At 44.5% G+C, this 13,501-nt stretch overlaps 1 protein-coding gene across 16 annotated transcripts in view; it reads left to right on the top strand.

The window, feature by feature from the left end:
• Window positions 1-13,501, top strand: part of MYLK4 (myosin light chain kinase family member 4) — a 93,391-nt gene that overhangs the window by 59,753 nt on the left and 20,137 nt on the right. For 15 of the 16 annotated variants that reach the window (XM_059937776.1, XM_059937774.1, XM_059937775.1 and 12 more), the window contains 4 exons: window positions 5,609-5,687; window positions 9,276-9,381; window positions 13,194-13,287; window positions 13,362-13,471. In XM_059937776.1, coding sequence (XP_059793759.1) covers window positions 5,609-5,687; window positions 9,276-9,381; window positions 13,194-13,287; window positions 13,362-13,471 — 389 coding nt within the window. Of the gene's footprint in view, window positions 1-5,608; window positions 5,688-5,919; window positions 6,476-9,275; window positions 9,382-13,193; window positions 13,288-13,361; window positions 13,472-13,501 lie in introns of all 16 variants that reach the window. The other variant, XM_059937787.1, reaches the window with a different exon arrangement.

The raw sequence follows: 13,501 nt of genomic DNA, 5'->3' as shown, positions 1-13,501 counted from the left end.
AGGGCTGAGCATTCCCTGTTCGGGGCAGACAGAAGAGATGGCGGTGGGTAGGAAATCAGAAAATACGAATCTGGTATGAGATGTCTCAGGTGAGCTCATCCATCAGCAGTGAGACGAGGGAAAATAAAACCCTTATGATCCAAGTACCCAACGTGACTGGATCTTTAGGAGAAGACTTTTCCTTTGCTCCAGGTTAAATCTAACCAGTCCTTTCGAATCGACAAAGCCAGGCTGGAGAGGAGAGCGGAGGAGGCCTATGTTGCCAGTAGCCTGCGGCTCTGGTCCACAGCCTGGCCCCCGAGGGGGCAGGGCAGACCAAGGGCCGGCCTCTCCCGTAACCCTGGGTCTGCACAGCCCCGCTCAGCACCCACCTATGGCCACGGGGCCTCGGCCGCAGCAGGGCTTGTGGAGATAAGAAGACTCAAAAGTGTGTTCACATTAAGTGAAATCTGTGGCCAGGGGGGAGTAACCTGCCAGGACCTCTGAGCGGTGCTGGTCCCCATCCATCTTCTCTGGCTGGAGGCGCTCCCCCCTGTGCAGTGTGCTGCCTTTTTATGGAACTGTCCACGCAGCTTATGATCCAATGAAAGCAAAACTGCCCGCGTCTCTTCCCTTGACAGAGCCTCCGATTAGACTTTCCTGAACCAATGCCTTTGAGTCCGGGCCCTTTCTTGACATACACCCGTGAGGAGTCCTATTTCCTTGGTTTCTGGATGAAGCCTGTCCCTGGAATTGTGGACACACCAAGAGGCTTTAGTCTTCCATCTGATTATCCCCGATGTTTTCCGCAGCCTGGGGAGGGTGCACCCGCTGGGCTCTGAGGTCAGGGTCAGCACTTGCCTTCCTGCCTCCGTCAGATCCTGTCCTACCAGGCCCTGCACATCACAAAGGGGGTTGTATCAGCCAGGGACTTTAGGGAGCTTTCTCCTTAATGCCCAGGGAATCTGAGTGTGCCCTGAGGATGAAGAGAAATAGATTTCTCTCACAAGTGATCTCTACAGTCATCTTCTATGCTCAGGCGAGGAAACACGGTTTTAATGTTTCTTCTGAAAATTCCTCTCTTTGTCTTCTTTTAGCCTCTGTTTTTCTCTCTTCCCCACGAGGATTCTAATCAGAGTTTAACAAGGTCATTACAGTTGTTATAATTTTGCTTTTGTATTTCTAAGGCATAATGTTAAAATTACCAAACGTGTTCATCTTGGCATCTCCATAAGCAGTAATATACCCTCAGCTCAGGATTTATGCGGTTAGTTTAGTCGTGTCCCATTGTGATGTTAAGAAAACAGTTTTCTGAAGCAACTGTAGTCCCCAAATGCAGGGCTGTGGATGTCACTTAACATCAGCTAAGTGACGCAAAGAATGTGAATTAGTGGCAGGGTGCGCGTCAGGTGGTGCCTGGGGCCGTCCGGCTTTTCAGAGATGCAGCCTGACACACGGATGTTCTCGCCATGAGACCACCAGTCCGGAAAGCACTTCTTCCTTCGTGCACACGGGTTCACCAGGCACTTCTAGAACCCTGACCCTTCGTGTGGTGCTGGGGAAGAAGAGGTGCAGGGAAAGGTCTGTACCCCTGGGCTGGGGACAGTGCCATAACCCAGGAAAGGACCGTCCAGAGAAGGTAGCAACCATCTCAGTCTTTCTGTTATTTCAAAGCCATTTCAGGCTTGCTTCTTAAAATAGATTTTTATTGAATGGGCATGAAAGAGGGATTGGGCAAAGTTGTTCAATCGAATTAATTTCGCTTTTGGTTATCTCACCACTCAGGAAAAGTAGGGTTTTAGTGTTGGGCTGGTGGTACACGGCACACACCTGTGCACCCGTGTTGCTTCCTCTAAGGGTCTCGATTCCACGGCAACAAGCGAAACTACAACAGAGACAGGAGTATGAAGTGCATGCAGTTGGTTTACTCTGTCACAAAGGTCATCTGAAGAACAAATCCTGACCTCTTAAAAGCAGTACTTTGTAGGAGGTGGGGAAGAGTTTGCAAGAATTGAGCTGACAGCTCTAATTAGGTACTTGCCCTTGAACCTGCTAATTAGAATGATTCTTCTCTAAAGCACATATTTCAGAAAAGCAGAATGTGAGAAATAGTGTTATCTAGAGGAATGGTCTCCGAAGTATTTTGATTGTTCACTGCTATTGGCAAAATATTTTAAAGCATATGGCAATATTTTACTGTATTTATAAATGATATAAATGGATAAGCAATACATGTATACATACTTTTATAAACATTTCATATATTACAGACATAAATTATATGTGCTCAATATTACTAATACATATTTTCAAACATAAGTAAAATATACATTTGAAAAGAACGGAGAAAGAATAGAAATTAGTTCTGACATTTCCTCCATGCCCCTCAGAGACTAGCTGGACAAGCTTGGGAGCACAGGCCCACTCAGGACACCAGCCCGGAAACGGGACAGAGTAGAGAGGGCAGAACTGTGTTTTGAATACTTGGGTATTTGGGCCAAATCCCCTTTCTTCCCCGAGTCATTCTAAATCCACTGATATTATAAAAGGAATGGGGAAATGGTTACAAAAGGAATCCATGTGCAAATATATGAGTAATGATTAAGTGAACAAATTAATGAGTGACTGTGAGTGAAATGTGGCCTTCGTGCTCGTCTGGTCCATCAGCGTGAATTCAGCAAAGGACACGGTGTCTGACCTGATTTTTTTATCCCTTAGCAGACCGTGATCATAATCCTTCCAGGAGCTTCATGCTTCCAGCACTGACCAGTCCTCTTTAATCAGTACAGAATACGTTTCTTTTTGGAAAACAAACAAGATGTGCTTACACACCTGTACTTCCTATTTTAGCAACTTCTACATATAACTTGGAAACACTAAGAACGAACTTCGTACTGAAGTCGCTGTCCAGAAACAGAAAAGGAGAAATACGTCTTCTGTTTTTCGGGAACTCTTCAGTTCAAAGTTCCTCTAGATGTCAGTATGACCTAGGGAAATGAAAATATGATAGCCTGTGGCAATGAATAAAGACCTTCTTACGTTATCTAAATGGTGAATCATATCTGATATATAATTAAAGGAAAAAATGGTCTGGTTTGGAAGCTTGTTTCTTACCTTCCTCAGAACTGATAGTTCTCCTGTTGGTCAAATCAGAACACTGCACCCAGAGAGCGTCAGCACATCCTGTGGGCACCCACCATGGACACTGAGACGTCCCTGGAGGCAAACGCCTGGAGGCTTACAGCCAAATTCTCAATTTTACATATTTTGATAGACTGAAATTAACTGACACACCAGTTTTTGTTACTAAGCCCACCTTTGCTTTTACCATCACATTCACGCCACCCAGAATAAACCCAGGAGAAAAATGCCTGTCCACCAGGGGTTTTCACTGCAAAAGAGAAGCATTGAAAGACAAAGTTATAAAATATCTTTAAAAATTTGTTAAATTATCTTATCTGACTCATTTTCAAAATTGGAGTGAAATTCTCTTCCTCTCCTCTCTTCCATGTTTATTCTAATCTTTTGACCAATAAATATTTATTTCTTTACTAATTTGTTTCTATTTTATGCCGTTCTCTTTTAATCTTTTTTCTTGTCTCCTGTGTTGCTGGCTGTATGGTAGATATCCAATCAATATTAAAGATATACCTTGCCTATAAGCTTCTATTTCTTTTTTCAGAGTGACAGTACAGCTGTAGTTCAGAGTTAGGATCCTGGTTGTACCATTTCTGAATTATATAACCCTGTGAAATTACCCAACTTTATTATAAAATGGGGCTAATAGTATCTATCCCAAAAGGTTGCTATAAGGAACAAGCAATTAATAATGTAATGTGCTTAGAAATGTGCCTGGTATGTAATCAGTACTTAGTATATATTAGCCATCATCATTGTCATCACCATCATCACCATCACCATCATCACCCCCATCACCATCACCGTCACCATCATCACCAACACCACCATCACCACCATCACCATCATCACCACCATCACCATCATCACCAACACCACCATCACCACCATCACCATTATCACCAACACCATCATCACCACCATCACCATCATCACCCCCCATCACCATCACCATCACCATCATCACCACCATCACCATCATCACCAACACCATCATCACCACCATCACCATCACTGTCACCATCATCACCACCATCACCGTCATCACCAACACCATCATCACCACCATCACCATCATCACTCCCATCACCATCACCGTCACCATCATCACCACCATCACCATCATCACCAACACCATCATCACCACCATCACCACCATCACCATCATCACCAACACCATCATCACCACCATCACCATCATCACCAACACCATCATCACCTCCACCATCATTATATCCCTGGGCTAAGTGCCAAGGATTCAAAGATGAATCAGTCTTTTTGCCCACTTGAGGCCTATAATCTAGTGGGAAATTGATGAGAAAAAATGTTTAAGAAAATGTTGCAGTCTATACTGGGGTGGGAGTATGTGCTGATTGCTGTGCAAGTATAGAGGAGGGAAACTAAAGGACATTTTCCTGCCCTTTCACTTAAAAGAGAAAGTTCCAAACTCCTGGGCTCTAATCTATAATTTTGCTTTTCTGCAGATTTACTAAACATGCCTCTGTGTTTGAAGGTCCTTATCTGAAAAATGGAAATGCTCTGAACCTATGGGACTGCCCTTTGGATTGTTTAAAAGCACATTTATAATTTGTCTTGATATCTATGACCTGCACTTACATGGTGTTTCATGCTTGCAAGTCACCCTCAGGCAAATTTTACTCTCTTTCCAAAGAAAAAAAGACTGATTCTTTGGACATCCAAACAATTTCATTAACTTATAACGTATAACTTCAGAACTTGTGATAATTTGGGTGGATTGGGCTAATGTTTACCTTTTATGTGGTATTTTAAAAGGGTTTGCTTAGCTAATTCAGAGAGACCAGGACTGTGAGAAGAACGTTTATCTCCTTAGAAAGGGGCCATCTGTTCTCAGCAATGTAGAAGCCCCTTTTATAAAAGCTTACTTTACTCTCCTACTTCCTGGTTTACAAAACCCACTCACATATAGCCTCTCATTTTTATTTGATTTATATGTGAACTATATCAAGACAATACAAACAGAGGTCAAGGGTGACAAACACGTTACAATATCCTTTATCTATCCATGAAGATGGGCCTTCTTCTACAAACAATGCCAGAGTTTTACAAAATTTCTTTTAAAATAGTGAGGTCATTTGCTTTCAAATACTATAGTCTGTACAGGCCTTCATTAATTCAGGCTGTTCTGCCCTCTAAATTACTATTTATTTTGGTATTTTTTTCTGTGTTTGAATTGTGTAATATAATGGTTCTCAATATGGGGTGAGTTTGCCCACCGGAGACATTTAGCAATTTCTGGAGGCTTTTTTTTTGGCTATTACACCTGGGTGGGGGAGAGTACTGTGGGCTTCGGGTGGGCAGAGGCCAGAGATGTTGCTAAACGTCTTATAATCCTCGTGACATTCCCCATAACAAAGAATTCTCCAGCCCCAAGTGTCAGAAGTGCTGAGGTCGAGAGAGCCTGATGTGATGTGTAAGTCACATTACTCATTACTCAATCGTGTGCCCACAGGCTAAGGAGCAGTTGTGCTCACACCCCGGCCAGAAGGAAACAGCACCAGCCAAAGGCAAAAGGACAGCGCCTCCCACAGGTAACCTTTTTATAAGACTAGATATTTGTGGGTCAAGCTCTGTTATACAAGTCGCGAGGTTGTTCTTGTTCAGAGGAAGTTACATGTTCGTGATGCCCTGTGTCGGGTGAAGTGCTGTTTGAATACCTTTGTTTGATTGGCTTTGGGTCCTACTAGTTACAAACTAGAAATTCTTTGGGGGCCCAGCTGTCAGTCCATTGGTCACTTTTTCTCCTACTTTGCTTCCCCAAAGCTTTTATCTGCCGATAAAGAGAAGCCTGTATAGAGATGCCATTCTGTGAAGCCAAAATTACACCGATCACATGCGTCCTCCGTTAAAACATTGTGTCCTATGGTGGCTTTTAGAGAGATCTTCCCAGAAGAACAATCTGAGAAAGAAACGTTTAATAAAGCTCAACATGAAACAGGCTTAGAAGACCCCTGCCTCTAGTTCAGAGAAGTTTCGCCGCATTTCATACAGAAAGACCACAGGATGAAATAGAAGATTTTGCTCTAAGAAATTCCACAGAGCCAAGAGAAAGCGAAGACGGGAGAGGCATTTCATGCCCAGAGAGACTGAGCCGACAAGAAAATAATAGCTCTGGGGATGATAAGCAAGGCTCTGCAGATAAAAATGAATGGCCAGTGTTCAAAGAAGAGAAAAATGGGCTTCATTCTCAGGAAAAGCCTGGTGACCGAGAAGCTAAGGAAAAAGGAGAATCTGAAATTCCAGATGAAACAGTGCTGGACAAGAGTTCAAATAAAGAGCAGTGTGTTTATAGAACTGACAGTGGTCAATCCTATGAAAGGTAGGGTTTAAAGCATGTGCTTCCACAGCTGACGTTTTCTGCAGATCTATGCGCCGTTGCAATTTAAGTCCATATCGGAGGGTAACTGAAGTGACTCTTTAAAGCAGTGGTGTAGAAGCCACTTTCCCAGCTGTGTGGATTTTTCTTGGCCACGTTTTCTTGCCGTTATTTTTTCTTCTTGCCTGTGACATTTTCAGGCATTTTATTGTTTTCTAAGTCTTCTACCAAATGGTAGATGGATATAATGATTAGTAGTAATCACATCCAGTATTTTTTAAATATCAAGTAAAAGTTTCTTATTTTTAGCAGTATAGAGCACATCCTTCCTAAGATCGATAACTGAAAACTGATCACATTGATCAGATGTATAAATTGGCTGCTTCCCAAATATTGTGAGGATTGAGTACACAGTAGGTTATTGAATGATTCTTCATCAACCGTGAAGTTTCACATATAAATTCAGGCAATTATATAGCCAGCTAAAATGAATTAATCTACGTTATGAAGAGCCACAGAATCTGTTTGGAACAAAGAGCATCCCAATTCAAACGTCTGTGGTATTTTTTAGGGATTTAAGACATAATTCTTCTTTCTTTTTTTTTTTTTTTTGGCCTCCCCGCGCAGCTTGTGGAATTTTAGTTCCCTGACCAGGGATTGAACCCAGGTCCTCAGCAGTGAGAGCGTGGAGTCCTAACCACTGGAGCGCCAGGGAATTCCCCTTATTTCATTCTTAACTAATGTATTTTGGAAACTAATTGTAGAGAAGTCTAATTTTCCAAGAATTAAATGTAAACACTAATGTTTACTAAGAAAGTCCATCACTGCAGAGATGTTTTTAGTAAGGTCTGGAGCTATTGGGAAACTTAAATTAGGTCAATTCTTTCACCAGTAAAGGCTGACTCTCACTGCTGTTATTATTCAGAGACCATTGCTCCTTTGATTTTGCTTTAACGTGGTCACTTCTATCTTCTTTAAGGAAAGGAAGTGAAAAATGAATTTCAAATTAGTTAGGGAGTCATAAAATGACTGCCTTTGTAAAGGGTCAGTGGACCTACTTGGGGTCACTGCGAGGCTGTTAGGGAGGGTCTCCGGGACGCTGGTCATCTCCGCCTGTAACCGTGCTGCTTGCGATGATGGGGACACATCCTGCTTCATCTCACCCCAAACACTGACATCGCCAACTCCCCATCACGAAGCCTACGTCCCTGCAGCAAAGCATCGTCTTGAGGAAGCTTTAGTGCTCAGAAATTTGGCCATCTGAAAGTTTTCTCCCGGAAACTTTGAGAGCTGTGGCTGGATTTTATTTTCCAGGTGTATCAGCAGCATAAAAGCTATTTTCACATCCCAAACCACAGGAAAGTCAGCGACAGGACCTGTTTTGCAGAACTCTGATCCAACAGAGCCCTTGGGTGTCAGTAAGCAGAGAGGGGCGGAGGTGAGCTTGGTCCAGGAGAACAAGAAGAGCAGAATAGATGCGGCAGGTGCAGGTGACAGATGCACATGGAGGACACAGGAAGCCGGAGGCGCCGGGGGGACCAACAAGACAAAGTCCTGGGGTTCCCTGGAGCAAAGACCCCCCAGGCAGCAAGATCTGGTGACCCCCCTGGGTAGGAAACGGCTTTTGTTCCAGCCGTTTAAAGCTCCCTAACCTTTCCAGCAAACATTTCCGACTAAATTTCACTTAGCCTAACAGCCTGAAGGAGACATCATGCCACATTGATGCCATTTGTGTTCATAACTCAATCACTTTTGGGGTTTTTTTTGGTCTGAAGAGACGAATGCCACCAAGAGAATTCTTTCCTACCTTCTTCACTTTTCAGCATGTTTATGGTGTGAAGGGAGAATGCCCCCATCAAATCAATTGCCCAGAGATTTATATTATCTGAATCTTAAAAAATATGAACACTTGGCAAAGTACCTAGCTCAAGATAAGTGCTCAAGAATTACATTTTGAATAAATGTAAATTTTTGAAAGCAAAGTTATTATCTACTCACTTCCCTTTGTACCCTTTGTACCCTTTGTACACATGTAAGAAGCTGCACGCAGTAGATGTTTAAGTAATGAATAAATGGGGAAATGAATAGGTTCACGGCAAGCAAATTTTAACAGCAGTAACCATGGAAAAGTAAAAAGGATACTGGAAGAATATTAGTGAGTAACTATGTATTTTAGAACTGAGCCGGACTGGAGGTTAGATGCTTAGGCTGGAAGGTGGAAAGCGGGAGAAATTTGAGAGCTGTACAATATATACTTCGCCAGTTTTACTGGGTGTTTTATTTCAGCCAGGAAAAATGCATCTGTGTGCCTTAAAGGTGTCTTGAATACTGGCTAAAATATTTTGGAAAGTCATATATAGTAATATCAAAACTGTCAATGACATGAAGAAATTTTTCATCTTTTTCTCTGTGCCTTAAAGAAAATAATGGAGTTTATCAGTGGTGCTTTTAAAAAAATGGGTCAAACAGTTTCTGGGGTTTGTGTTCAAATGTCTCCAGTTTGGAAGTATTACCTGTTTGGACTGTACAGGGCTTGGAGATTTTCAGTTGTTTGACGTTTCTGAAAGCTGCCCTGAGGGAGATAGATGCCACAGTTCAGAGGCCCTGACACCCTTTCTCAAAGGTGTTGCGCGTCACCTTCATGAGCCATAAATCCTAACATGAAATGAAAACTTACATTCCCTGGATCATTAGAAATAAAACAGGTGGCCCATTGTGTTTTATTATTAAATGAGCACATTTGCACTCAGGCCCAGGCTTGGCCCTCGGGCCGCTTCTCACGCGGCCCTTCTCTCACCTCCAGACGAGGCCTGGGCACCGCCTGCGCCGTTTGATCACCGCATCGTGACAGCCAAGCAGGCCACCGTCAACAGCTTCTACACCGTGAGCAGAACAGAAGTCTTGGGAGGGTGAGTAGTGCTCAGCTTCAATACTCTCTCGACGAAAGAAGAAAGAAGAGTGCTTTCTAAGAGACAGGTCTTTTTTTGTTGTTTCAATTCTTATAAGTGTTTTTATTTTTATTATTTTAGTTTTTGTACTGTTTTTTCATGTTTTAAATTTTTATTTTATATTGGAGTATAGTTAATTTATAATGTTGTGTTAGTTTCAGGTGTACAGCACAGTGATTCAGTTATACATATACATATATCTATTCTTTTTCAGATTCTTTTCCATTATAGGTTATTACAGAATATTGAGTAGAGTTCCCTGTACTATTCAGTGGGTTCTTGTTGCTTATCTATTTTATATATAGTAGTGTGTACATGTTAATCCCAAACTCCTAATTTATCCTCCCCCCACTGCCCCGCCTTTCCCCTTTGGTAACCATAAGTTTGTTTTCTATGTCTGTGGGTCTGTTTCTGTTTTGTAAATAAGTTCGTTTGTATCATTTTTTTAGATTCCACCTATAAATGATATCCTATGATAATTTGTCTTTGTCTGACTTACTGCACTTAGTACAACAATCTCTAGGTCCACCCATGTTGCCGCAAATGACATTATTTCATTCTTTTTTATGGCTGAGTAGTATTCCATTGTGTATATGTACCACATCTTCCTCATTCATCTGTCGATGGACACTTAGGTTGCTTCCATGTCTTGGCTATTGTAAATAGTGCCGCTATGAACAAAGAGACGGATCTTGAGAATTTCATAAGTGTTTGCCAGTCTCAACCAGAGAACCGGACACATCATAAGCAAACATTTTAAGAGATGTTAACCATTTCTGAAAATCGTCACTGATGCCGGAGAGGTTGATGTGGTGACTACCCTCCACATTTAACATCTACTTCACTTCCTGTGCTGTCGTGTCTGGAGTGAGTCCCCAGAAGGTTTAGAAGCTTGAAAACCGAGGAACAGAATGTAGAAATGAGCGAACACTGTATTTCTCATGGCACGTGTTTGTCATTGTTGGTTTCCGTTTGTGCTGTTACCGTATGAGTTACTATTATTACTGTATTTCAGTCGGTTACTTGCCTCTCAGAAGGACTTATTGGCAGGACATCCACATCTCCCTGAAGAAGGAAGAGTCAAGTCTATCGGGGGCAGGTCCATCACTGGGGGAAGTTCCTTCTTCAGTCACAATCACCCTGCGAGATCTTGGAACTTAAGGCTTAAATTATTCAGTTGACTCCCATCAGCATATCCATGTAAAATAGGAAGAGGAAAACAGAACATTTATACAAATATATAGATATTTACTTACCAACACAGGGAAAACCCGCGTGGCTACTACAGAGCGCGTTCCTGCCTGTGGTCCTTGGGGGTGAGGTTGATTTTGCAAAGCCCCTCCCCCCTCTTCCCATCCCATTTACCTTTTGCCCTTTGTCGCGCGGATGCACCTGAACTTCCTCCTCCTCGGCCGGCCGGCTGATCCATTGTGGCGAAGGCCCCTCAGCCTGTGAGGATGGGCTGAGGGGGAAAGGGATACTTGGGTGGCAAGCCAGCGACTGTTTCTCTAAAGGAGAGAAGTTATTTGCAGAAGCGGCTTTGAAACAACCGCCAGGGTTTGCGCGTGCTTCTGGTCGAGGTTTGTCAGTGACTCTTAGAGTTTCCTTCCTGCCCCTTTGGGCAGCGTTCGCTCTTCTTTGTCATCCTGCAGGCAGGACCAGCTGCCCATCACCCCCTGTTCTGGGCTCAGTAAGTAAGTTAGGGGAACACAGTCAGATGTGTACGTTTGCCTCAAAACGCAAAGAGGTCATCAGCAGGTGGACCTCCTTCTCAGTAGTAGGAGAGTCAAGATGCAGCAAATCATCCTGCACTTTGGGCAGAGCTATTGCACCATGGCAAGGATCCCTGGACCCTGCATGCGGTGTCAGGCCCCTGAATTTTCCTGGGGTTCATCTCCCCCTTGGCCTGTAGGGGGATTAGAGTCCCTGCTCACCCCGTTCAGTTAGCATGAGGTTATCAGCCTGGTGGACCAGCAGGGACCCTGTGAGGTCACCTCATCACTCAAGGCTTTGCAGAATAAACCAGGCCAGAGAGACGGACGGGGTAGTCCTAAAGCAAAACAGTGATGTGGCACCACTGCTGGGCCAGGCTGTCCTGGGGGCCGTTGCTAATTAAGAAACAAGCCCTTTCGTAATGAACAGCCACATCTGAAGCGCCTGGGGCTGTAGGTTCATGAGCTCCAGGAAAGAGACCACGCCTGGGCCGCTGGGTGGGATTGAAGTCACACTTGGCTGTGCTTACGGACCCATCTGCTTCTGTTCAGGGAGCGTGGCTGAGTCGGGTGGATGCGGTGCCCTCACCCCGACTCCCACCCCTTCACCGTTGCAGCAGCCCTCCCTCTGCTGTGGGCTTCTGGCCACGACGCTGGGGAGCTCTCCTTCCGCTCCTGCGTGCGGCCAGCGCGACACAGGCAAGCACGTGGGTTCCAGTTATTTCACTAAATCGGGCATCACAGCAAGCAAGTCAAATCTGAAGATTGTTCTTGAGTGTGCATTTCGGTATGTGAGGATATTTGAAAGAAGCTGTCTTAAGAAGTATATTTAGAACTTCCCTGGTGATGCAGTGGTTAAGAATCCACCTGCCAATGCAGGGGACACGGGTTCGAGCCCTGGTCTGGGAAGATCCCACATGCCGTGGAGCAACGAAGCCCGTGCGCCACAACTACCGAGCCTGCGCTCTAGAGCCCGCGAGCCACAACTACCGAGCCCAAGTGCCACAGCTACTGAAGCCCACGCGCCTAGATCCCGTGCTCCGCAACAAGAGAAGCCACCGCAGTGAGAAGCCTGCTCGCCACAACTAGAGAAAGCCCACACGCAGCAACGAAGACCCAACAGATCCAAAAATAAATAAAATAAAAATAAATAAATTTATTAAAAAAGAAGAAGTATATTTAAATTTATATCCACGCTAAACTGTCACAAAATCTCACAGGTGATTATGTAATACGTATTTTGATTAAATGTGTCTATATGCAATTTTGTTATTACTTCTTACTTATTTATATGCAGTTTCCAAAAGTAATCTGATATGCCTGACCTACAGCCTGTATCACTCATATGCTTACGAAGCCTAGCTTGTTACATTCATATGTATTCATAAAGACTCTATTTTTTCTATGACGGAAGTTCTCAAATTTTAGGGTGCATATGAACCACCCAAGGGGCGTAGTGAAAGTGCAGCTTCTGGGGCCTCCCCCGGCCTTCCTGCATCAGTAGGGCTGGAGTAGGGCTGGGACATTGCCCCCCAGGGAATTCTGATGCCAGTGGCCTGTATCAGAACTTGACGTGTTCTAGGAGATTTTTTTTTAATTAATTAATTAATTAATTAATTAATTTTTCGCTGTGTTGGGTCTTCGTTGCTGTGCACAGGCTTTCTCTAGTTGCAGTGAGCGGGGCTTCTCATTGCAGTGGCTTCACTTGTTGTGGAGCATGAGCTCTAGGTGCTCAGGCTTCAGTAGTTGTGGCTCGCGGCCTCTAGAGCGCAGGCTCAGTAGTCATGGCGCATGCGCTTATTGCTCCACGGCATGTGGGATCCTCCCGGACCAGGGCTCGAACCCGTGTCCGCTGCATTGGCAGGTGGATTCTTAACCACTGTGCGACCAGGGAAGTCCCTGTTCTAGGAGATATTGGCTACAGCACGTGCATAACAGGCTTGCTCATTCAAAGTCAAAAAGAGGGGTGCCGGCCAGCTGTATTGTCCACTGGGCAGTGACTGGAGCAGGGCCCTGGTGGGGACAGACCCTCATGCTGGGCCTCGTCCTCTTCTCCGGCAGGGGGCGCTTCGGCCAGGTTCACAAGTGTGAGGAGAAAGCCACAGGTCTGAAGCTGGCGGCCAAGATCATCAAGACCAGAGGCATGAAGGACAAGGTAAGGGCTGTGCAGTGTGGACCCCACCTGGATGTTGTCCTCACGGCGCTAAACCTGCCCTTCCCTCTTCCCAGGATGAAGTGAAGAATGAGATCAACGTCATGAACCAGCTGGACCACGTGAACCTCATCCAGCTCTACGACGCCTTCGAGTCTAAGAACGACATCGTCCTGGTCATGGAGTAGTATGTCCCCCGCCACTGCCCCAAACCTAC

This window comes from Balaenoptera ricei, chromosome 11, assembly GCF_028023285.1.
Source record: "Balaenoptera ricei isolate mBalRic1 chromosome 11, mBalRic1.hap2, whole genome shotgun sequence".
Taxonomy (NCBI): domain Eukaryota; kingdom Metazoa; phylum Chordata; class Mammalia; order Artiodactyla; family Balaenopteridae; genus Balaenoptera; species Balaenoptera ricei.
The sequence above is the reverse complement of the archived record's forward strand: the minus strand, read 5'-3'. Positions and strand labels throughout refer to the sequence as shown.